Source organism: Amphiura filiformis, chromosome 13 (assembly GCF_039555335.1).
Source record: "Amphiura filiformis chromosome 13, Afil_fr2py, whole genome shotgun sequence".
NCBI classification, from domain to species: Eukaryota; Metazoa; Echinodermata; class Ophiuroidea; order Amphilepidida; family Amphiuridae; genus Amphiura; species Amphiura filiformis.
Window position 1 is genome coordinate 24,020,239 of NC_092640.1, and position 26,881 is coordinate 24,047,119.

General features: G+C 36.9%; 1 protein-coding gene across 1 annotated transcript in view; it reads left to right on the top strand.

Annotated features, from left to right (window-relative positions):
* LOC140167516 (twitchin-like) overlaps positions 1 to 26,881 on the top strand; it is a 55,543-nt gene that overhangs the window by 7,680 nt on the left and 20,982 nt on the right. Inside the window, exons 10-32 of the mRNA XM_072190823.1 lie at positions 322 to 624; positions 792 to 1,094; positions 1,533 to 1,835; positions 2,523 to 2,825; positions 2,980 to 3,282; positions 6,550 to 6,852; positions 7,410 to 7,712; positions 8,293 to 8,595; positions 9,146 to 9,448; positions 9,984 to 10,286; positions 10,903 to 11,205; positions 11,541 to 11,846; positions 12,612 to 12,914; positions 15,526 to 15,831; positions 16,274 to 16,579; positions 17,268 to 17,561; positions 19,972 to 20,271; positions 20,925 to 21,227; positions 21,790 to 22,092; positions 22,978 to 23,280; positions 24,457 to 24,850; positions 25,568 to 25,764; positions 26,066 to 26,362. Coding sequence (XP_072046924.1) covers positions 322 to 624; positions 792 to 1,094; positions 1,533 to 1,835; positions 2,523 to 2,825; positions 2,980 to 3,282; positions 6,550 to 6,852; positions 7,410 to 7,712; positions 8,293 to 8,595; positions 9,146 to 9,448; positions 9,984 to 10,286; positions 10,903 to 11,205; positions 11,541 to 11,846; positions 12,612 to 12,914; positions 15,526 to 15,831; positions 16,274 to 16,579; positions 17,268 to 17,561; positions 19,972 to 20,271; positions 20,925 to 21,227; positions 21,790 to 22,092; positions 22,978 to 23,280; positions 24,457 to 24,850; positions 25,568 to 25,764; positions 26,066 to 26,362 — 6,945 coding nt within the window. The remainder of the gene's footprint in view (positions 1 to 321; positions 625 to 791; positions 1,095 to 1,532; positions 1,836 to 2,522; positions 2,826 to 2,979; positions 3,283 to 6,549; positions 6,853 to 7,409; positions 7,713 to 8,292; positions 8,596 to 9,145; positions 9,449 to 9,983; positions 10,287 to 10,902; positions 11,206 to 11,540; positions 11,847 to 12,611; positions 12,915 to 15,525; positions 15,832 to 16,273; positions 16,580 to 17,267; positions 17,562 to 19,971; positions 20,272 to 20,924; positions 21,228 to 21,789; positions 22,093 to 22,977; positions 23,281 to 24,456; positions 24,851 to 25,567; positions 25,765 to 26,065; positions 26,363 to 26,881) is intronic.

Sequence of the window (26,881 nt, forward strand, 5' to 3'; positions counted from 1 at the left end):
AATACTCACTCCAGCTTTGGAAGATATATGTAAAGCAATAATACAGAGGGAGTATGGTTTCAAAATGATTAACTTTGACCAATTACATTTGAAAAACATACTCCCCCTGTGGAAGAAAATCTTCCACAGGGGTAGTGTGGATTTTTACTGGAATAGGCCATTACATGCGTTCACTCAAAGATCTGGCATACATACCCATAAATGCATGTGCAAAGCAGCTGCCTCATCACATTGACACCACTGATGACAATGTAAAAAATAACACATGTGGCAACAGAATTGCAGAAAGTGGTTAATGATTGATTGATTGATTCTTTTTAGATCCACCTGGTCCACCTAGCAAACCAGAAGCATCTGACATTGATGCCACACAAATGACTGTCTCTTGGACTCCACCAAAGTCTGATGGAGGCAGCCCTATCATCGGCTACATCCTTGAACGCAAAGATGTCACAAGCAGCAGATGGATCAGAGTTAACTCAGATCTTGTATCAGAGACTAGCTTGGTTGTGAAAGGACTAACAGAGAGGTCAGAGTATCAGTTCCGTGTGATTGCTGAGAACAAGGCTGGACCTGGACCTGCTAGTGAGCCTTCAGATGTGTACATGGCCAAACCACCATATGGTTAGTTTTGTGTTTGAATAAGAACCATTGGCAATCTTAAAGATATCTTAGCCCAAGCACTACCGGCTGAATTATCAGCTTTACATCAATAGATGCATCAGGACTCCAATGTTATTTCTATGTAGAACAATGAGTTAATCCATCAAATAATTTAATCTTTCTTTCAGATGTACCTGAAGCACCTGGCAAACCAGATGTCACTGAAGTTGACGCAACACATATGGTCATCACCTGGACTGCCCCCAAATCAGATGGTGGCTCTCCAATCACAGAGTACATTGTAGAAAGGAAGGAGAAGACCTCATCCAGATGGATGAAAGCACACAAGGCAGTAGTCACAGATCTGACATTGAAGGTGGAAGGCTTGGTGGAAGGCAAGGAGTATGAGTTCCATGTTGCTGCAATCAACAAAGCTGGACAAGGACCATTCAGTGAACCTTCAGAACCAAGACTTGCCAAACCACCTTATGGTAAGAAAAATAATGATAGAATCAGCAAAATGATCTCAAATTCATAATGAATGGTGTAAAAATGTCATAATTATTCTTTGTTTTACTTTGTACAACTTGTAATAGACAAGACTCATACAATGGTGCACACACAGTTGTGCCCAGCACCTGCACCAAGTTTGTGTGTTATAATTGACTCATTCAGCAATAACAAATACATAATTTATTACAAATCAAATCTTGTGAATGAAAAATGTTAGAAATCCATGAAAACAGCTGATTTTTAAACCTGTTGGTGGTTCTCAACCATTGCAATTATGTACTATTTTTGCTTTAAGCTTGTGACAGTTGTAGTAACTCATATTTAAAAGGAATTTTTGATGTACTTAAAATTGCATCTGATGGAAAATTTCACTACTGATAACATACATATTTTATATATTTAAAAACAAATTACAGACCTTCCTGGAAAACCAGGCAAACCCAAAGCCAAAGACATCGATGCCACTTTAATGACTGTCACCTGGTCTGTGCCAGAGTCCGATGGTGGCGCACCAATAACTGGATACTACATTGAACGTAAAGAGTCTACCAGCACCAGATGGATGAAGGTGAACAAGGAGCCTGTGCCAGAGACTGTACATGTAGTCAAAGACCTAAGTGAGAAATCGCAGTACCAATTCCGTGTCTCGGCTGAGAACAAGGCTGGTGTTGGACCTGCTAGTGAACCATCAGATATTTACTTGGCTAAACCACCTTATGGTATGTACTTGTATGTCAGTAGTGTCAATCTTAAAAACCTGAACAGTTTCATATGGCCAAAAAAATATTTGCATTGCCCTTAGAGCTCCAAAGTCGGGGTCGGTCGGTCGGTTTACTTTTTTTCTTTGCCACATACAATATCAAGAAATGCAAGTTCACCACAAAATACCATGGTAAGCAAAGGTCTGTAGGGTTTCTTAGGCTTGTATTTAATATATCAGAGTTGTGCAGCACAAATTACAAACAGGCAAAACATTTTCACAACATTTTTATGTATTTTATACCAAATATGAAAATTCAAATATGAATTCAAAAAGTATTAGCAGCAGTAATTACGAAAAGCTGAGTATGTACCTAAATATGTGTAATTATATTCTTAATTAAATTAATACTTACTTGTCAGCGTCAATTTAATGAAATTGACAAAAATACAAAAATTATATGAGAATGCTCCATCCTTTGGTGGAGACATTAATCAATTTTACCTGTACAGAAAGTGTCACACTGGTTCTGTATGTTTATAGTTTTATGGTGCATTTTGATTAAAAGGGAAGTGAATATCAAAGCTTGTATGCACTAAGTGTTTAAGGAAAAGAGTAAATTTATGAGTCAATGCTTCAGAATGATGAATGGCTATATATTAAAATGATTAAGGAACTAAATTATTTGATGTTTGAATTCTTTTAGATGTTCCTGGAGCACCTGAGAAACCACAGGTCACAGGCGTGGACAGCACTGAAATCTCCATTAAATGGTCTCCACCCAAGTCTGATGGCGGTAGCCCTATCACAGGCTATGTCATTGAGAAGAGAGATACATCCCAAACCAGATGGACAAAAGCCTGTAAGGAGACTGTGGAGGAGACTAGTCTTACTATCAAGGACTTGTTTGAAGGCAAAACTTATGAGTTCCGTGTTGCTGCTGTGAACAAAGCCGGACAGGGACCGTTCAGTACTCCATCAGAGCCTAAAGTCTGCAAACCTCCATATGGTAATGTCATCATTATGATTATAGTTAAAATTGATTAATAAAATTGATTATTTTTGTTAAATCACTTTATTTGTCTATCTTACCATCCTGAAAAAGGTGGTTCAAAAATGTAGCATTTGTGTAACTTATTTTCTCTACATTTGTCTTTCCCCAGATGTTCCAGGAGCTCCTGACAAGCCTAAAGTCACAGACATTGATGCCACACAGATGACTGTCAACTGGAAACCACCCAAATCTGACGGCGGAAGTCCCATCATCGGCTACATGGTAGAACGTAAAGAAGTGACCGCTACACGCTGGTCTCGCGCCAATAAGGAACGCATCACAGATACCTCATTCACAGTGACAGGATTGATAGAGAGATCTGAATATCAGTTCCGTGTGTCTGCTGAAAACAAAGCAGGATTTGGACCAGCCAGTGAGCCGTCTGATGTTTTCATGGCTAAACCACCTTATGGTAAGTGGTGTTGTTTTTGCTAATTTTAATTGTTTAATTTATTTTAATGTAATCATGTTGGTCCTAAATCTATAGGGAAATGTAGCAACATGCTAATGAAGAAAATAAGAAGTAAGGGACCGATCGTTATTTACGGCAGGGGGGAATGGGCGTTTTGGAAAAAATATCGACAACAAATTTCGCGTTCCCCCCTCGCGTCCGCTCAAAATTTTCGCGTTCCCCCTTGTTTTTCCAAATTTTCTCCATTTAAAATTCCCCCTCCTGGTTCAACTAAAAATTTCAGGTTCCCCCCTAAAGGCCCAAAAAAAAATTTGTGTTCCCCCTAAATTTTCCCATTCCCCCCTCTGTCATAAATAACGATCGCTCCCTAAATACTCTTTCACAGATGTGAATTTGATAACACATCTTCTTACAGCTTTGAGAACACAATAAATAGGCTGTTCTATTTGATATCCATGCACCCCCTATGGAAGATGACATTTAATGTTTCACACAAGAAGCATGTATTTTAAATTGAACCTTTTAAGTGCCAAGATGTGCTGAATTGGCTCACCATATTCGGGTGAACGACTCTCAAGTAGCCCAATGTTTAAGACTATCAAATTTAGAACAAAACTTCCTGTACTTAATGGGAAGTTACCAACTGATCACAAAATGATCTCAAAAACTAATGTTATTGGAATTTTGAGTTTCAGAGACTCAAAACCTTTACATTTTGGCTAAATTGAAAGGAAATATGTCAAATTACTGCCATGGCCTAACACTTACAAAAGGAGCCCAATTTTTGGCAAGTAGTGGCATGGGTTTCTGAGTAATGACAAATCGCTATATAGCCTAAATCTGCACCTATGGCACACACCGTTGGCATCGCAACAGGTTCTTTATAAACAGCTTGGTATAAGAATTTCTGTATCACTCTGGTAGGTGTTGTTATGTATTCTAATACATGAATGTATTTAAAAGTATTTTTATGGTCAACAAGAATAGCCTTTAAAAAGACAATCATCGTTCAGAAAGGGTGTTATTTTAAATAACAAAGACACTATGTAGGGACAAATTGTGTAGACCTACAGAGTAGAGTATAATAGGGACTAATTATGTAGACCTACTGAGTAAACAGGCTGTCCTGTACAAACCGCATCACTGATGACAGTATGGAGATGTAGTGATAATGAAATCAAATGTAATGGTAAGTAAGTGTATTGTTGATTGGTTCAGTTGAGTTATGATGGGTGGCCTTCAGAAGCGAGAACCAATTAAATTTGTTTTTACAAAGAATTTGGTCACTGAGAAATATCACGGTCTACTAGTCAAATTTCTATAACAGTAGGTAGCAGAATAGCAAAATGCTCCAAAAACAGAGTTATTCACTGGCGTAGTGTGATGTCAAAAACGATTGTTGCCAGGTCAACTGGTTCAAGCTATCTGTGTTCAGAACCACAATCAAAATGATCCCAACACAAAGTCAATGGGTTGCTAACAGGTGTGCAAACCAAGCGTGATCCAGTAACTAAGTTATGACGTATTCACTACGATGGTAAATACTGAGTCAATGGGACTTGGAAATTTAGGGAGTCAACTTTAGTTTCAGACATCAATGAAAAAGGCTCTTTTGTGTCTGCAAATTTATCAACAGGAAGACTAGATTTAAAGGGGCATTCAGAGATCTGCCATTCCCAACTACACTATTCTCAACACATATCGTTTTTTCTGCACTTCAGAATATTTACTAATGCAGTTACTAACTCCTACAATGAATAGGTTGGCTATGCTTGTTTGAATAACTTCTGTTTTGCAATTTACTTGCATTTAACTTGTGAGTTAAGCCATATTGTTGCTGCTTTGTGTAAAATTTTCATTTTGCTAGCACTTATTATCACCAAGTGATACAAAAAGTTCAAATTCTTAACATATTTTGTCTGTGTCACATCCCTTTTGTGGGATTTCTTGTTTATTGATTTCGCTGACAATTGATTTTCCCCAAATGACACTGTACATCCTACTGCAGAAGTTCTTAATTATATTTTCTCGCTGGCCACAGAGGACCAAAATCATTTCAAAGATTTCTGCTTGGGAGCCAATTACACTTTGTACATTTCAGAGCTGTTCATGGACCAACCACATTTGGTTGGTGGGCTGGATCTGGCTTGCGGGACACCTATTTAGAACCCCTGCCCTACAGTGTTATAGTTAATGCTTTTGTAATTCATTAAATATTAAGATCTGGCACTGGGTCAACAGGTATCCTGTTTCTTACAATAACTGCAAGTAATTTGGGTTTTAAATTGGTTGTACCTTTTGGTTTGGTACCTGAGGTCTGTTTATCACTTTGTTGTGGATTAGACTGAGTTTTCCCTTCTTGAGAGCCACCCTGAGTTTGTTTTTAGGTTGGTTATGTTTGTTTGTATAATTTCTGCTTTGCAATTTACTTGTGTTCAATTTGTGAGTTAACCCATAAAGTAGACCAACATCAATCTTCTTTTGAGTCAAGCCATTTGTCAAACAATTGTTCTTTTTCTCGAGCAAATTCTACATAAGATTTGTGCCTACATTGGCAGCTTTTGTGCTTTTTCTTGTTTTTTGATTTTTTGGTGTTCAGTTGCCAATTGGTGCTGTTCAAGCACCATCTTTTTTTATTCATTTTTACTTCCGTTTAAAGTTTTTGTTGTTGCACTTTTCTTCCAGTGCTAGTTTTTAAGAGCCATTTTAATAACTTTTTGCTGTTGTAACTCCATTTTCAATTTCCAACTGAACTTCTGGTTCTTTAAATTCAACTGCACCCCATCGATTTCAGTTTGTACATAAACTTTCTTGTCAGAAAGGATTCCTCTACCAAAACATTTTTGATTACTTGGCTTTCTACTGGTTTCTTTAACATTCAGTTCATACTACTTCCTTAATTCCATCAATGCAGGCTTTTTCAACTCATCAAACTTCTCCCATGTTATAGTTTCAAGAAACTCTTCTGCATTGAATGCCATACTGTATTTTCACTTTTTGACACTCTGTAAACAAAGTTCAACTTCCCGGACGAGCCCCCAATTTGTTGTGATCTAGAAAGACCATAACCAAAAACACCTGTTACCCGAATCACACAGAGACACATGATAAACAGATCTATAAGACAAAAACGGAATATCTCTGAAAGTCCCTTTAAGTTAAATGTGAACATGATAGTTGAAATGAGGGTGTGAGTGATAGAAAGGTATATAGTTACTTAGTTTAAAATTTCATAATAAAATAATCACTTTTTATGATCTACTCTAGATGTTCCTGGTGCTCCTGGCAAACCAGAAGCCTCCAAGATTGATGCAACAGAGATGACTGTCTCCTGGACTCCACCACAGTCAGATGGTGGTAACCCCATCACAGGATATGTTGTGGAGCGTAAGGAGACTACCAGCACCAAATGGGTAAAGGTTAACAAGCATCCTACAAGGGATACTACACTGGTCGTTAAGGACTTGAAAGAGAGGTCTGAATACCAGTTCCGTGTAAATGCAAGCAACAAAGCTGGTTTTGGACCATTCAGTGAGCCTTCTGATGTGTACATGGCTAAACCACCATATGGTAAGATATCAAGCCATCTGCCTTAGATGAATTGGTAAAGAGAGTGACAATTTACAAGTTGTGGTCCTTTAAGTCTGTTGTAATAAGTAAAGTTTAAATGTCATATAAAGTTATACCATGTGTATGTGTACTTTACACTGAGACACTCATACAGCACTTGATGTATAGTTTAAACAGTGCCTGATTTTGGTAAGCCATAACGATGTTGGCACTATCCAGTCAAGCTGCTAACTCTGAAAAGTTATCAGTCCAACTAACAAATCTTATGTAAACTAGTAGACCAGCAACTTTTGAAACCAATTGACCAATTGACAATAAAATTACCTACTACTTGTATGCACTAGGTACAGCCCTATTTGTATGATAAATTGAATTGAGTCAAATTGTTGACTGGGTCACTCAAGGCAGCATTTCAAGATCAATGTTGCAGAACTGATTTTTCTGACATCAGTATGAAATATAGGGTTTCTAAGAAATGTAGGCGAAGTCCTGAAGAAATTTTACTGTAGATACCTGCTTCTTACACTCTCTTGACTTAAAATATTTGCCCTTCCCAGATGTCCCAGGTGCACCAGACAAGCCAGAAGTAACCAAAGTAGACACAACATTGATCAGCTTACTATGGTACCCACCCGACAACAATGGTGGCAGCCCCATCACCGGCTACATCATTGAGAAACGTGATACTTCATCTACAAGGTGGATTAGAGTCAACAAAAACATTATCAAGGAGACAGAATTCACTGTGGAAGGTCTATATGAAGGCAAGGAGTATGAGTTCCGTGTAGCCGCTGTGAACAAGGCAGGAGAGGGACCGTTCAGTGAACCTTCTAAACCTAAGATATGCAAAGCACCTTATGGTATGTATTTCTTGACTGATAAATTTAACTTATGATTTTGAAAGGTTAATTAATGTAGGCTTAATGTATAAGTACTTTCTGATAATAAAATATGTGACTGGTCATATCAAAAGAGTACAGACATACACCTGCATTCATTAGTGCCAGCTATACATATCTTAATCCACTCATAAGTCCTATAGCAATGGAATTTCTATAGAGATGCATGTCCAGTATACCCGCTGGTTTGGCAGCTCAATGAAATAATAATACTGTGTCTCTTCTCAGGTTGAGAGTGACGGCGTGTATTTCTCAGTGGAAGTTTCAATTATGTGTGCTAACCTATCTGCAGGGTATATACACACACATAGAAGTGCTGTTTGCCTGCACGCTATTGATGCAACCACGTAATCACACTGAAAATATTTTCAACTTGAAACAAGACACAGTATTATAGCTATTGTATTTTAAGTACAACGATTGTTTTGATTACTACCACTCATTCATATCACCTGCTATTTGTGTCTAACATTACTGGAGTACTAAGTAACAAATAATAGTTTTCCCTCTAACTTATTTTCTGTTTCTTTTAATTGTGCAGATGTACCAGCAGCACCAAGCAAACCTACAATCTCTGACATTGATGCCAACCAAATGACCGTCACCTGGACCAAGCCTTACTCTGATGGAGGAAGTCCTATCCTTGGTTACTGGGTGGAACGCAAAGAGGTTACTGGTCTACGCTGGACAAAGGTCAACAGAGAACTAACTAAAGATCTGACCATTGTTGCAACAGGCCTCACAGAGCGCTCAGAATATCAGTTCCGTGTGAGTGCTGAGAACAAGGCCGGTGTGGGACCTGCTAGTGAGCCATCTGATGTTAAGATGGCTAAGCTCCCATATGGTAAGTTGAGATACCAAAAAGATTTTCCAATAAAATAACCCAAACATAGGTGAACTATCTGTTGCTTTCAGAGTTCTTTCAGGCTTTTTATGGCCAAAGTAGCATACATACTATTGTATAAATATGGTCATTGGCTAATTGAATTGCATTGCATTGCATTATGTGACCTTGTTAAGACTTTGGATGTGTTTCACAAATACTTAAAATTGAGATCGTAAGTTATGATGTATTGTAACTTCCATTTTGCTAAAGAGATTTACAATTGATACACATCATAAGTTCATAGGGATTTGTAACAGGTATGCATTGTAATGTTATGATGAGTAAGGAGTCATCTCTACATTATGTTATGTGTTGAAAATTTTAGTGAAACATACCTCTTGTTCTTTTGCAATTAATAGCACATGCCAGCAAGCGCAAAAAGACAGAACTGAGGGCTGTAGACTTGTTCCATAATTGTGAGAAAACGTCAACCTATTTTGTTTTGTTTGTATAGATTGATTTTGTCTGAATTCTTTGGATCAATATTTTTTTGTCTTCCAAATTTCAGATGTACCAGGTGCCCCAGGCAAACCAGAAATCTCTGACATAGATGCTACTCACATGACAGTCACATGGACAGCACCAGAGTCTGATGGCGGTAGTCGTATCATGGGCTACATCATAGAACGTAAAGAAGGCACAAGTACCAGATGGGTTAGGGTGAACAGAGAACTCATGATGGACTTGACAATGATGGTCACTGGATTGACGGAGAAATCTGAGTATCAATTCAGGGTGTCTGCTGAGAACAAAGCTGGACAAGGACCATTCAGTGAACCATCGGATAAGAAGGTTGCCAAACCACCTTATGGTAAGTGATTTCTTACAGAGCCACTGATTGGTTAATTACATGATATAATCATCTGAGTATCCAATCAAAGTAGAGATTTTAGATCTCATAGCAATTACGCTTTAATCTCCTTCAGCCCTACTGACTATTCTTACCATATCACTGACTGGCTCAATACATGATATAGGTTGTTTGTAACCAATCAGAATAGTTCCTAGAGGCCAATAATTTGACTAGTACTGCTCATGGGGTTAAGACACTGGTCAGTGATAAATTAGTCATAGTATCTGCTGACTTTGTACAGCCCATTCAAATGATATAGACCTGTGCAGTAGAACTGACTGTGTTTGATGTTCATAAAACCCTAGGTACAATTTCTTTGGTTCATACGATGAGGTGCCATACTTTGAACATGTAGCGAGTCAGTTACAAGGTATATTTCAAGATTTTGTAAGTTTTGAAATGCTTTGTTTATTTGACACTTAGGAAGAGAGTGGTGTAAACAAGTGTTTTGAAGATGATTTATTGATGTTATCCATTTCACTCCAAATCACAGATGTTCCAGATGCTCCTGAGAGGCCAGATGTCACCAACGTTGACAGAAATGAGATCTCCATCTCTTGGTCTCCACCAGAGTCTGATGGTGGCAGTCCAATTACAAGCTATGTGATAGAGAAGAGAGACACTGCCTCTACACGCTGGACTAAGGCTACCAAACAGACTGTGACAGAGACTAAATGGACTATTAAAGACCTGTTGGAAGGCAGTGAGTATGAGTTCCGTGTGGCTGCTGTCAACAAAGCTGGCATGGGACCATTCAGCGCACCTACAGAGCCTAAGATATGCAAGCCCCCATATGGTAAGACTTAATACATATGTTTTCTTCATTTTTTGAAAATTTTAAAAGTTATGTTTTAGGCATTGTGCAGCCACTGAAATTAAGACTCGGATGCCCCTGTAGTTACTAAGAACACACAAACAAAATTTTCTATAGTAGATCATGATAATAAAAAAAAAATCATTTTTTTAACATAAAGAGCAGTTTGTTTCATCCCTTATTGTATTATACATTATTTGATAAATATGCAAAGTAGTAGTCACAGCTTTTAAGTAGTGAATCATATCATTACATCAGATAGAGCTTCTTTTGAGTGTGACTATGTCATGGAAACATGTACTGTTAGATTCAGACATAAAGGTGATTTTGACACAGTGGCCTTTCTTACAATGCCCTTGATTGGTTAAATACATGGTATAATCACTGGAGTAACCAATTCCCTGAACCAATCAAAATAGAGCTTTTAGATCTCTCAACTTTATGCCTAATCACCTACAGCCCTACTGATTATTCTTACCATATCCTTCATTGGCTAATATAGCCCTCTTTGTAACCAATAAAAATAGTGCCCATAGGGTTATCAAAGTTATTACAAAAGCAGAAAGTTGATAATTCATGACTTGCTATTCCATTGCAGATGTACCAGGACCACCAGGTAAACCAGATGTGACAGCAATTGATGCTACAGAAATGACCATCAAATGGACTCCACCCAAGACTGACGGAGGCAGCCCCATCATTGGTTACACAGTGGAGCGTAAAGAAGCCACTAGTACAAGATGGAGCCGCGTCAACAGAGAACTAGTTTCTGAGACAACCATGAAAGTGACTGGTCTTATGGAGAGGTCAGAGTATATGTTCCGTGTGATTGCTGAGAACAAGGCTGGACCAGGACCTGCCAGTGAATCTTCTGATATCTACATGGCCAAACCACCATATGGTAAGTTATAAAAAAGAATATAGAACAAGGAAGGAGTTGTCAATTGAAATGGGGGCATAAAAAGTAATTATGTGAACTATTTTAATGAATTTAGCCAATTCAAATATAGGTTATTGCATATAAAAACCATTACTGATTGGAACTTCCTTTCAATTGGATCTTTCCCCTTAATATTGATAGTGTCTTCAAATTGATTCCTTTTTTGCCTCAAAATGGGCATTGTTTTCTTATACATTTTTCAGATATAACCTTGAAATGAAGTTTTAAAAAAAATCAATAATTTTCTCAAGAAGCATACAATTTTAACTTCCAACTTTTTTATATCTTGTGTAAAGATGTTCCTGGTGCACCAGATAAGCCAACCATCAAATCAGCCAACAAAAATGACATGGTCGTCACTTGGTCTCCACCGGAGTCTGACGGAGGAGCAGAGATCACCGGCTATGTTGTTGAGATGAAGGAATCTACCTCAAGCAGGTGGACCAAAGCAACAACTACCAAGACAGTGACAGAGACCGAGCTGACAGTACCTAATCTTAGTGAGGGTAGGAAGTATCAATTCCGTGTGGCGGCTGTGAACAAAGCTGGACAGGGCGCATTCAGTGAACCATCAGAACCAAGGATGGCTAAATCACCATTCGGTAAGAACTTGATATCTTAGGATTATCAAAGCATAAAATATTGTAACCTGTATTTACTTGATTTTGTTGGCATTATATATTTATTAATACATTATAACATAACAACATTAACAAGGGCTACAATTGTGCAAGGCACATGTTGTGAACACATAGAATCATTTAATATACAATTATTTACCTTAATCTGAAAAAATCATCCTAGGACAGGATTTGAACCTGGGACCTTAGGTCTCTATATCTCTAAATATGATTATTTTCATTACCTCAACTCCAGATGGTGGCTTTATATTTTAGAAATTTACAAAATCATTCATATTAGTATCGTCTTTGTCAGGCTGATGTGGTGCAAAAGGGTAAGTGCACATGCATAAAGAATGTGCACTTGTGCAGTATTGCTGCAAGTCTGTTTTGACAATCTATAGTTGCTATGCATACATGCTGAAAATTTGGTGCAAAGAGTACAATGGGCTATTTCAGTTGAAATCCCTACAACCCCTATGGAAGACATGACCTTAATTTGACCCCACGCAGGGAGTGTAGATGTCAAATAGAGTTTCCAGAATGGGTCACTCAATTTGAAATCTACACCCCTTTATGGGCATTAACACCATGTCATCCATAAGGTGTATGGATTACAACTGGAATAGCCAAATAGGCTTGGACATCTGACCACTAGAATCCACATATCAATAACAAAAACTAAAAAACGATGTATCATGATGTCTCATCACTTACATTTCTACTCTTCATATAAATTTCTTGCAGATGTTCCTGGAGCACCTGGCAAGCCAGATATTCTTGAAGTTGACAGCAACTCTATGACCATCACCTGGACACCACCTAAACAAGATGGCGGCAGTCCAATCACCGGCTACATCATGGAAAAGAAGGACCGCTACTCCATCCGATGGAGTAAGGTCAAAGAGACGTCTATAACAGAGAATGTGTACACTGTGATGGAGCTGAAGACTGGTACAGAGTATCAATTTAGAGTCAGCGCTGAGAATGTCGCTGGAGTGGGTGAACCAAGCCAGCCATCAGAAGCTAAGATTGCCAAACCTCCATATGGTGAGTGGCATACCACTTTTCTGATTCTATTTGTGACCCGCTCTGACAAAATCCACCATAAGTCGCACTCGGCCATTTCGAGATACGGCGAGTCAAATTTGGAAAAGGGTGAAAAACCTTGCAGATTTCGTTTTTTTAGTTTTTATTATTTTTGATACCTTAATATGTTTACTTTAACCTACCATTGAAAACCAAATATTCTTTTATGTCTAAAGCATCCAAATCTAGCATTTTCAGAGCCAAACCCAAGTCCTTAACATGTCATTTTAGAACATTAAAGCCATTTTCTTGTATTTGCCTTTTCTTTATGTGTCGCTTCCCCGTTCCTGTTGAAAGACTGTAGAATGAGGACCACATGTCCCAGAAACACAATTTTGGAATCAAATGAAAGCTGAAGACCTATACTAAATGATGACATCAACAACTCAATTTTCAAAACTAGTGACTTAGTTGAGATATTGTCTAATGTTAATTCGTTATTGATATTGCTTTAGGTGGTTGACTGATACTTGGTACTTGGTAGTGCTTCCTCCTAAATACTCCAAAAAGAGTTTTAACTGGAGGTCGATAAACATGTTAGTCATTCTTCATAAGAATACGAGTCATGGCAAGATTTAAATTTTGGTGATGTTAGAAATTGATGTATGGAGTAATAATAAGTGAATTTATGGGTTAAGGTAGGAGCATCGGATAATAGACCCATGCAGGAAAATAGCCACTATTTCAAATCAGAATTATGTATCCATTTCAAATATATAACCAATTGAAGATAAGTCTTTACTCCACTGATTTTTAATGTTTCATGAAAATTTAAACAATTCTTATGTTTCTCTTTATTTTTTGAAAATTCCCTAATTTTTTCTACTAATAATTATTGCTAGCCTAGAGGGAATGTGATATGGTCTCCATAGTTTGTGGGGTGGTTAATAAGCCTAATATCTAAATTCTCTCGCCAGATTTTTTGGATAAAGTGTTTATTTTTTGAGAAAAATCATTTTTTCTATTTTTTTATTAGGGAAATCTAGAAACACCCATAACTTAAAATAGAAACACTTTATTTAAAAAAGCTGGCGAGAAAAGTTTCTAAATTTAATAACCTTTCATATGACACCTTGTTTGTTAAAATTGGCCCTATGGTTAGCTCTGACAATAATTATGAAATTGGGTCATTCAGTGTTTCTAGATCAAATCAAGAAAATTTGAGCAAGTACTAACATTACCTTCAAATATCCCCTATATTACTGACCAATATATTGGAAAAAAGTCACTAATATTATTTGGTAACATTTTTGTAATAAAAAGATCCAAAAAGCAGTTCTATAAATGGGATGGAAAGGAGAAAAAATATTATTTAGAGGTTAATAACTCAAGATCGATCGGTTATTTGGAGGGCATTGTGAAAAATCTAAACATTTTGCCTTTGGAACCGAGGAATATCTCGAGGGGCGAAGACCCGAGAGGGATATTCCGAGGTCCAAAGCAAAATGTTTAGATTTTTCACAATGCCCGACATATTACCGATGCAAAGTTATTAACCTCATTCATAACCGTCACTTTAATCTCTTCACCTTACAAAATTACACAAAATTTTGCTCAAAAGTTTATAAAAATAGATGATTTTTTCATCTTCCCTTGCCAAAAAATCGATCAGGCTAAAACAGAACGACCAATAACAAAAAAGTGCGTATCACAATCTGTGCAAATATGGTAGCGCCAATCCAAATACGCAGCCAGCGCCACAAGAGTTTGTTGGACGCACAATACCGCCGCGCATACGCAGAAGTCAATTGTGTGCGACATTGGAACAATTTACGCATTTTGCGGTCAATTGTGAGATATTAATGACCTCGATTTGCGTTCGCGTTTTAAGCAAATAATAAAATATGATTGGATCGCACGCATCGCGTTTATTAATGAGGTTATGAATTAAACATAGTATCCATTTTCAAACTTTTACCAATTTTAGTGAACGAGGCTTAGTGTCAAAACCACTTTATGTGCAAAGTCAATGGGGCTTTCTAATGATAAAAAATGGCATAACTCAAAAACACTTTGTTGGCAAAAATTAAAACTTGGCAGGCAAGTTTTTCTCACCCATCTACACATCCTGTATCATTTTAAACCAAATCTGTGCATGACACCGTAGCCGATGTTTCTACCTTAAAGACAAGCTTAAACAGTTTGTTAAAATGAAAATGATCATATAAGGAGAATATTTCTGTCAAAAACTGAGAAATGAAAAAAAAATGCTAAAATTGAGCTTTATTCATTTGAAAAGTCAAATAGAAAAAGTGAAAGGTTTTTAGCAATTCATTTTTTGAATGCTAGGTCATAAGTGCATAACAAATCACTTGTGACCCTCCTCTTGAATTCAAGCATCAAATTAATAATCCACAAACCATGCTGCAAAATGATAGTCAAAATTTATAACTTTTCTCAAATAAAAATTGTTAATGTAAATTTCATTGTCATGTAAGAAATGGGTGAATTGTAAAATTTTATAAACATTTTTGTCAAAATTTATAAACTTTTGTCAAATTTTATACAAATATTTTGTCAAATTTTATACAAATGTTGCCAAATTTGATAATTTTTGTTCTCTTTTATACAGACGTTCCTGGTCCACCAGGAATACCAGACATCTCAAAGATTGACAGCACAAAGATGACCCTGACCTGGACTCCACCAAAAGACAATGGTGGCGCAGACATCCTTGGTTACGTCATCGAGAAATGCGAACACGACAGAAAGAGATGGGTGAAAGCCCACAAAGAAGACATGGTTACTGACCTGACCTACACTGTACGAGATCTTGTTGAGGGTACTAAGTACATGTTCCGTGTCAGTGCTGAGAACATCGCTGGAGTGGGTGAATCTAGTGAAGCTACTGCACCAACTAAAGCCAAACCACCTTATGGTAAGGAGAAAATTTACAATTACACTGCTTTATTATTGTTTTATAACAAGCCAGAACTACTCCTGGCAGTTATAAGCTTGAAAGGATTATATTTGTCAATCAGATGGTGTCTTACAATTGAATGTAATATCAATCCAATATAACTGCATTTTCTGTCATGTAGGCCTCTTCCAATTGTATGAACATAGTTCTACTTCTTTTGCAATAAAATTTTCAAGCAAGATGTTCAAATAAAGGCAACCACATTATGACTTTAGAATTAGGGTTAAATTTTTATGCCTCAGATTATAAGAGTTCATGTTAGGATTGGAGTTGAGATTAGCAAAAAGGTTTGAACAGATTTAAGAGAATTTGGATCAATGTATTCTTGGGGTTTGCTCAAAATTAACAGTTGTATTCTTATACTGGTAATACGCTTGTACTTTCCAATTTGTACCACCAGATGTACCTGAAGCACCAGGCAAACCAGATGTCTCCAACGTTGATGCAACTTCCATCCACCTAGAATGGACTCCGCCAAAGAACGACGGTGGCTCTGAAATCACAGGATATATCGTTGAGAAGAGAGATGCAAGCTTTGGAGACAGATGGGTGAAAGCTGTCAAAGCTCCTGTGAAGGAGACTAGTTTTACTGTCGCAGGGCTCACAGAAAATACTCAATATCAGTTCAGAGTGAGCGCACAGAATAAGGCTGGTGTAGGCGAGCCTAGTGAGCCATCAATTATCATCAAGGCTAAACTACCATTTGGTAAGTAGTGAGGAAACGTTTCATTATTTTATGGACTTTCCTTGTTTAAGCCAATAGGTCTTCTTGAAAATGATAAAAACCAGAGTTATGCCAGGATTATGTGATGCAATGCAGCTTTTTCTGTGACTTCTCTCTAGTCAGAAGGGTTGTTAGTCCAAAGGTTCTCTAGTCCGAAGGGTCGCTAGTCCAAAAACTAAATTAAGTTCACTAATCCGAAGGTTTTCTAGTCCGAATATAGAATAAGGGTTAGGGTTAGTGTTAGGGTTAGAGTTAGGGTTAGTGTTAGGGTTAGTGTTAGGGTTAGGTTTGGGTTAGGGTTAGCGAGCCTTATTCTATATTTGGACTAGAGAACCCTATTTATTATTCGGACTAGCGAACCTTCAGACTAGAGAACCCGATATTCGGACTAGCGAACCTTTTTCATAATTCGTACTAGCGAATAGTAAATTACGTGTTCGGACTAGCGAACTTTCGGACTAAGGAGCCTTTGGACTAGGTCACCGCTTTTTCAGTGAATAAATCACCCACTTATGTTATTAATGCTACATCAAGAAAAAAATAGCTGCCTAAGAACTTCAATATAAAGCGTAGTGGAGGTTTAGCTGTACTTTTACAACTTTGCTTCATGACCACCATTTTTTTTTTAAATTGCATTATTTTTTATATTTTCATCGCTGATCAACTGTAGATCCACCAGGTGCACCAAAGGCTCCAAGAATCTCCAACATCACAGCAAACTCAGTGGAAGTTGCATGGGCACCACCCACATCCGACGGAGGAGATGAAATCACCGGATACGTCGTCGAAGTCAAAGACAAATTTGGAAGCAGATGGAGGAAGGTGGTGGATACTGAGGAGACATCATACCTGGTGCCACATCTGGAGGAAGGCAATGAGTACAGATTCAGGGTATCTGCCAAGAATAGGGCTGGTGTTGGAGTCAGCATGGAGACGGAAGGTGTTATCACCAAACCACAGTATGGTATGTGAATAATTTGGATTTGTTAGGTGTCGAAAAATTAGATTTAAATAGATGTTTCAAATTGTATTTAAAGTCATGATAGATTGTGAGATGTGTTTGCAAATTCTGTTAAGTCCCAGTGTTGATGTGGATCATTCTTGAAGAAATTAGGATTTGAAAAGTTTTATAGAAGTAGATTATAAACTGATGTTTCAAATCATATTTTAGAGTTATGATAGATTGTGATATGTGTTTACAAAATCTATCATGCCTCTTGAGATGTTGGTTGAGATAATTCATCTTTGGCTTAGGCTTGAAGACTGTTAATAGGTTAAGGAAAGTCAACCACCTGTACCCTGGCAGAACAGATGTGTACCCTGGCAGAATAGATGGTTCAACTGCATTCTATAGAGGTTATCCACTTTACTCATGCGCGACTTCTAACAAAAGGCACTGATTCCCGTAGTATTCCTCATTCAAACTAATTCAATGCACGACCTTGGAGTTACCTGCATGTCTTTGGCGGGCTATTTTGAAATAGTCATGGTTGCACATGCAGGTACTTCTTTTGAAAGTCCTAAACAAGGTATAGGAGTCGTTGGTAGGATATGCAGCTTATAGAACACGGATAACCTCTATTGTTCCTAACAAAAGAAACAAGGCCCAATTGTTGGTTCTGCTAATGCCCCTGTAGTTGAAATGCATCTAAATTTGCATAACTCCCCATCATCAGTCATTAAACATTTGTATATCCCATCAAGTATGAGTAACATTTATAAAGTAACAATCTTTCATAATTATTATTTATGTTTTACTTTCTTTTTCAAGATGATGTTAAGCTATCACTTATCACTCATAAATGGAAAATTAAATTAGAAAGTGATAGTAAAACAGGGTAAACTGATAAGTATGAACTTTTTTTAAAAGTAATTTTCATGACAAATTCTCAACAAACACAGATATTAATTCAATTTTATTCACCTTTTCTCTTCCATTTTAAACCCCTTGGCTACTTATTTCTTAACATGTTAATAACTCAATTGACTTCTTAATGTGTAATTGTGTTCATAACTTGTTCTTGCATGCAATATAATTCTTGATAATTCTGATTTCCAATTTTACCTTAAAAATATTTCTATTGTTTTACTTTTGCTTAAAATCAACAAAAATATTACATTTTGCGTGTTCAAAATTATTACATTTTGTGTGTTATGTCATTCTTGATATGATAATTGCATTTAATAGATTTTGGTATGTTGATCAAGTATACATTTTGTGATTTTTTGCATAACAAAAAAAAGCAATTATACTTACTATAATTTTTTATCTTTAATTGATCATTTTGTTTTCAGTGATTTTACCTTTGTTTACAATAAAATTGTGCTAATCAACTTAAAAAATAAAGTTTGTCAAATGAATATTGCTACTGAATAATTAAATGTTGAAAATTGTAGCTTTTGTTATCTTCTGGAAAATTGGACTCCTGAAAATTATGTCTGTCCAAAAAATGACTCTTTGTAAATACCAACTGTGCATTAGCAGCTGAAGCTCCCATTGGCTATAGGCCAGTTTAAGTCCAGATTTCTTAAATATATAAATACACTTCTCCTTATTGAGAAGCATATGGTTCAAAGACTTTGCAATTTTCCCTCTATGGTATTACTTGTACACTATTTTACCATATTTAATTGACAAAAATGGGCTCAAAACTCATTTGAAATTCAAACAATTTTGTTAGGCCCTTTAATCTGTGATGACCTGAAAATAATGTTCATTAGAATAACCCAACAATCATAAGTCATGTTTTTTGTAGGTACGTGGAAAGTTTGTGCCCCCTTGTTAATAAATAATCTGACCGTAGCTTCTGTCGAATTTATTTTCTCATATAAATTTGTTCAACACTTGTTGGAAAATCATTCATCAATTTTACAAATGTTAGCTTCCTTCCCTACAAATAACTGAAAACCTGTTGACTTCAATTAATTGTATAATACCTTTTTCGTAACCTGACAAAGTTACTGTTATTGTAGTATATAATTGTAATAATTTTTATGTTCCAAACACTTGTTGGGAAATCATTCCATAATTTTCATAAATATTAGCTACCTTCCCTACAAATAGCTGAAAACCGTCTGAATTAAATTAATTGTATAATATCCTTTTCATAACCTGGCAAAGTTACTTTATTAGCATTATAATTGTAATAATTTTCATGTTTCTAAATTGTTTAACTGTCTTAAAATTCTACCATATTTTAAATGTTGTATATTTTATTTAACATCTGTTCAAATAATGCTCTCATCAAAACATTATTCAACTTTTAACTTTTAACTGTGTTAAAAAATAATCCCGCTGCGTTACAAATGTTAACTACCCTGCAAATAACTGAAACCCATAACCCAAGTAGGAAAGCCTTCTTACAATTATCTAGATGTACCAGGACCACCTGGAGCACCCAATGTTTATGACATTGGACCAACGAACATGACTCTCAGCTGGACTCAACCAAAGGATGACGGAGGAGCTCCCATCATAAGCTACATCATTGAAGTCAAGGATCAGTTCAGTACCAGATGGAGGAAACTAGCAAAGGATGTGAAGGAGACTGTCTATGAGGTGACAGATTTGAGCAAAGGAGATGATTATCAGTACAGGATCATTGCTGTGAACAAAGCTGGTCCCGGACAACCTGGTAACTCATCCCAGTCTGTGACTGCTACATTTGCATTCAGTAAGTGTAATTATGGACTATTTATAAATTGGGATGAAAAACTCTTATGACTAAAAGGGTCAGGTTTTTCAATAATGAGATTAAATCTGGTATTGGAGAAGTAAAGGTAGTCATTCATCCCAGTCAGTGACAGTTACATTTGCCTTCAGTAAGTGGTATTAGGGACTATTTATAAATGAAGATAAACTCTTATGACTACAAGGGTTAGGTTTTGCAATACTGAAATTCATCTCAATCTGTGACAGCTACATTTGCATTCAGTTAGTGTAATTCAGGACTATTTATAAAATGGGATGAGAAACGCTTATGAGTATTTAAGGGGATATTGGTTATATCAGCCTGTAGTTTAAAAAAATGGGTATGAGATGCTTTTGTTTTGCTTTTGCTTTACCCTATCAGAGAATGTTACTTGAATATTCTTTAGTTTATTGCTTTGAAGGCAAAATACTGCCCATTTAGAATTATTGCATGTGCAGCCAAATTTCCTGTACTAGTCACATGTTCAAATTTGAAGGTCATGTGATATATCACTTACTGCTCATACTTTTTCATTCTTTAATCTTCATTGGCCTACTCCAGTGAAAGAATAAATTACAAGCATACTACTAACTTAAAATAACTCTTAGTATATCATTCACCGTTTACCCTTGCAGAAGTACCAGGTAAACCAGACACACCAAAAGTATCCGATATAGGTGCCACCAATGCCACAGTCACCTGGACTCCGCCCACATCTACTGGAGGCAGTCCAATTACTGGCTATGTGGTAGAGATGAAAGAAACCTTGTCGACACGCTGGACAAAGGCTACGCGAGAGTCTATTGAGCATACTACACTGACTGTTGAGACTCTGACACAGGGACGGGAGTATGAGTTCAGAGTCAGTGCATGTAACATGGCTGGTACTGGACATCCTAGTGATGCGTCTAAGACAATCAAGGCTAAACCATCTTATGGTAAGTGTTATTTGCAGAGAGACTGAAAGACAGACAAAAAGAAAGGTTTTTAATTTTGCCCTGAACCAATGAGGTAAAACAAAGAAAATCGCTATTTAATTCCAGCGTGTATGTCATCATTGTATGTTACCCTGTCAAACATGACTGAGGTCAGTCCTTATGATGTGTTATGACCTTTTGCATGCCATGCATGTACAGTGTTATGAACATTGCATACTTGTTTGAGTAATATTTCGATGGTAATAATTAAATGATGTACTCCGTCGTTTTATTCAAAACCTCGGATTTTGTCACAACTACAGCACCTAAAGCCTTAATTTTTTACAGGGTATGTTAGCTTGTAACTAAAGTACATTACAATTTTGTAAAAATCAGAATTTTTAAATAACGTTGAGCATGTCATCCGCAGCAAATCTAACAATACGGCTTTAAACAAATTAGTTTCTTCAGGCTCTGAGGGTAATATCTAATTCTCATTTATGCAAAGAAAGTGTCACTGGTTTGACAAATATTTTGAAATACCTACTTAATATCAAACTTTTACCTCATTCTTACATTGCAGATGTACCAGATGCCCCAGGCAAACCCAAAGTCTCTGACGTCACAGCAACAACCATGACCATACAGTGGACTCCACCAGCATCAGATGGAGGAGCAACTATCAAAGGCTACATCATTGAGAAACGTGACACAACTAGCATGCGTTGGTTGAAGGCTAACGTTGATGTGGAGAAGGAGACTACCTTTACCATCACCGGTCTTGTCCAAGGAACCTCATATGAATTCAGAGTCAGCGCTGAGAATAAGGCTGGTGCTAGCAAACCAAGTCCTCCTTCGGATACTTGGAAGGCTAAGCCCCCATATGGTAAGGATTCACCCTCAAAGATATACTTGGGAAGAATAAAGTAATGAGCATGGGAACAAACACCTTTGTTTAAATACCATACATTTGTGCCTTGGCCTAGTGCTAACCTATTCATGACCTTCACATAAGTCAAAAAGTTAAATTCACAAAAGAAAAGTTAAAATAGCATACAAATTGTTTTAGATAATATTGAAAGTCATCAATTGATTATTATGATCCATTGCATCAGAATAGTTTGAAGAAATGGTGCAAGATGAAATATTTGTTAATTATCACACTCACATGGGTATTAGCTTAATTACCTCTGGCTGTAAGTACACCCCTATTCACACATGATATCCAAGAACTTATAGTGCATTTGGGGTGTAAGAAGTATAAAATAGGGACACCGACCAATCTTGAAAATAACAGCTTCAAAATCCTGCAACCATAACATCAAAATCTCTTAATTCTAATAAGCAACACAATCCAATGGGCTATTCCAGTTGAAGTCCTTACACATGACCTTAATCTTTCACACAGTGAGTCTGAATTTCAAATGGAGTTACCTGAATAGGTGACTTTGTTTGAAATCTATACTCCCTGTGTGAGAGATTAAGGTTATATCTTCCGTAGAGGGTGTATGGATTTCGACTGGAACAGCCCAATCCAACCTGACCAAAGGTGGCAATTCTGAAATTGATTGAATGAAAAAATACATTTTTTGATGTTGAGAAAGCTCATATATTTGCAACTAAGTATAAAGATGTAAGGGTTCTAGCAGCAAAAAACTTTGTTACCTCACAGTTGATGATAATAACTCAATTTTGAAAATTCTGGTTGAATTATACCATGTCACAAATCATAGCTCAATTTACTGACTGAATGTTGTTCTTTCATTTACAGATCTCCCAGATGCACCAGATAAACCAGAAATCACCTCGGTAACAGAATCAGTGATGACTGTCAAATGGAAGCCACCAGCATCAGATGGTGGTGCAGACATCTTCAACTACGTCTTGGAAAAACAAGATCGCCTCTCGACCCGCTGGACGAGAGTCACTCAAGATGAGATCGCTATCACAGAGTTCACCGTCACAGGATTGATGAAGGGCACTGAGTACCAGTACCGTGTGAGTGCTGAGAACAAGGCTGGTGTTGGAAAACCAAGTCCACCTTCAGAACCAAGAGTGGCTAAGCCACAATTTGGTGAGTGTTAGAATTAAGATTAGGGTTTAAGGTTAGGGTTCAAGTTTAGAGTTAGCATCTGGGTTAAGGTTAGGTTTAGTCTTACCAAAACAAATGTTTTACTTGAATCAGTTTGTTTTGTTATTATATACTTTAAGGTTGGTCTGAACCCTGGAATTATGGAAACTTTCGGGCCTCATAACTTCTAAATTGTTGGTCTAAAGTATATAAAAGTATACATATTTAGAATGGCAAATACTTGATAAGTTCAGCTGTGAGGTCAAATTTGGGCCAAAATGGCACTTTTGGCCCAAAATCCCAAAAATAATGGTTTATTAATTTTTAAAAACTAGATCAAAATACCTAGGACCCGTTTATTCATTTTTTTGAATTTCGACTAACTTTGAGAAATTTGCGCCAAAAATGGTCAAAAAATGTTGATTTGTCAAAAAAATCATAAAAAAGCCCGATTTTGGCACAAATTTCAAATATTTTTGGTGAAATCGGTCGAAATTCAAAAAAATGAAAAAACGGGTCCTAGATATTTTGATCTAGGTTTTAAAAATTAATAAAAATTCAATTTTGGCCCAAGAATTTTTTGTTACGGTGCACAAAAAGAAGTGGGCCAAAAACGTTATTTTTGGGATTTTGGGCCAAAAGTGCCATTGTGGCCCAAATTTGACCTCACAGATGAACTTATCCAGTCTTTGCCATTCTAAATATGTATACTTTTATATACTTTAGACAAACAATTTAGAAGTTATGAGGCCCGAAAGTTTCCATAATTCCAGGGTTCAGACCAACCTTAATTTAAAATGCTTAGTTTAGTCAAAATTTTTATTGTATTAGCTTTACATAAGACTTGGATTAGGCTAATGAGACCACTCTTTATTGATGTTTTGGTTTGTGGTCTGTAAAAGTCTTAACTTGATACTGGAATTGAAAATGATTTGATTTTTGCTTTGATTAGAAGTTAAGTTAATTTTTGTTTGAATTGTCAAAATAAAAGAGTTTGAAAAATGCCTGTGACCTTACTTACAAATATGTTAATAATGAGGCTTGTGCTGGTATCATGGTTCTAAAAATTTAATCTGAAACAAATTTTGAACTCTGGTAGTTTAGCTCGAAGAAACTTATAGCGGTGAATTTTTTACACGGCAACATTCTCATGTATAATCTTCCATTTTTATTATTCAGATGTACCATCTGCGCCTGATGCACCAAACCTCAAACTTGTCACACCAACATCTGTTGACCTCTCATGGCTCCCACCACTTGATGACGGTGGCGCACCAATCCTAGGCTACGAAATCGAGCAACGTGATGAGTTCAAAACCGTATGGAACCGTATCACGCCTCACTCCATCACCTCCCTTGATTACATTGTGGAGAATCTCAAAGCGGAATCCGAGACAGCATTCAGAGTGGTTGCTGTTAACAAAGCTGGTGAAAGCAAGCCAAGTGAAGCTTCTGCTTTGAAGATTAACCCACCGGGTGCTCCAAGCGCTCCAGATATCCATGATGTGACAAATACCGCTATTACACTGACTTGGTCACCACCTGACTACAATGGTGGCAGCAAGATAACTGGGTAGGTTTTATTTGAAGACCTGTTATAACAAAACACATCACCATATTATCAAAGCTTTTCTCAAGTTTACTCATTGACTGAGCAAATAGTGGTTTCTTACTTTCCTGACACTTGCCACTTTGCCGCTCTGATGACGATTTTGCTACACTGCGCAGTCGCACCAGAAACACTAGCGGTAAGCAGATATATCGATCACTCCACCACTTTGCCCAAAGCAGCAGATCGCAAGGAGTTGAATTCACGTCAAGTCAGGAGCGGCGCTGCTTTGACATATGAGAACAGGAAACAATTTTTGGCGATGCTGAGCGGTAACATTGGCTTTCATACGCATGCTGTTTCATTTGCAGAGAAGCACAAATGGCAAGATGGCAGAAATTATGAAACCAGTATTAGACCGTACATGGCTCTGAAATACAAGGCCTTTTGTCTGTTTGAAAAAAGGCTATTGGTCATACTATATAACTGCATGATGAGAGCCAGGTTTATGTAAGGTATTTCAGTATAAAGAATTGCAAATAATTTTTTAAAGGGGGTAATGTACCCCTTAACCTCTGCTGTATCCTATATCCCAAATGAGTCCACACCATGTAGCCCATCATTGATGCATGGCATACTCCACCTAATATGTACATTAAATCAAATACACATAAGCTTATATTGAAGTAAAATGTTGGAATCCACTCTTACTATAACAATATCCGCATTTCTTTATCCTAGATACTATGTTGAGAAGCTAGAGGAAGGTAAAGACACCTTCACCAAAGTCAAGTCTTCATCTGTACCTGACACTCATTTCACTGTATCCAACCTAACCAAGGGCAAAGCATATGAATTCCGTATCATTGCTGAGAACAGAGCAGGCAAGAGTCCACCTAGTGACTCATCAGCAAGGGTGGTGGCTAAACTACCTTATGGTAAGTACTCAGATAATTGTGTTAACTGTTTACTTCAATTTGCTAATGTGGGACTACATCTGATCTAATTGGTCTAATATCTGTATTGATAAAATTTGAATGTATACAATAAAACAACAAAAAACAACAATTGATTAGGTTTGGTCACATATGTTTCCCATTAAAATGTATTATTTACCATAAACTTGAATTCAACCTGTGGTTCATACAGTCATATATCATAGAAAGAACATTTTGTTACTTATACCTGATAATGATTTATTGATGCATGTCAAATATATGACTATTTTTTCCCTTGTAGATCTGCCTGATGCACCAGACAAACCAGAGATATCAAACGTTGACCGCCACGAAATGACCGTCACATGGAAACCACCCAAATCTGATGGTGGTGCTGCAATCAAACAATACATCCTGGAACGTAAAGACCAGTATTCAACAAGGTGGGTGACGGAGACAAAGACATCTGACCTCACATACCATGTCACTGGTTTGACGCAGGGAACTGAATATCGCTTTAGAGTCAGTGCTGAGAATAAGGCTGGTGTAGGACCTGCTTCACAACCGTCTGCTGGAGTTATGGCCAAACCACCATATGGTAAGTTTTAACACAGTTTGTGAAATTTAGCCAGATTTTTACACAGAAATGTATTAGGAATGAACAAATTAGCAGGATAATGATGTAGCAGTAAATGTAAATAGAAAGCAAAATTAAATTCTACACTACTAAAATTTGGTACACTCACCGGAGTGCTTCCACTGACTCAACTGGTGTCTTCAGCAGATGTTAATGCTGTGACAAATCTTCAGAGCAATAACATCCGCTGAAGATGCTAGTTGAGCTGGATAAAGGGCTCAGCTGAGTGTAGCGTAGAAGTTTAATTTTGCTTTATAAAATTTGCTGAATTCAAATGTTATAACAGGAATTTTCATCACTGTTTGTAAATTTTAAATTTATATCATATTCATCAAATGTAAAGCTTAATAAGCCCAATCGGCATTGGAAGTTTGCAATGCATTGTGGGACAGTTTTTGCAGTTTTAGGACACTTTGTCCTTTGACCTATCGGGAAAATTGCTGTAATTATTAATAATTTATTTATTATTGTCATAATGTT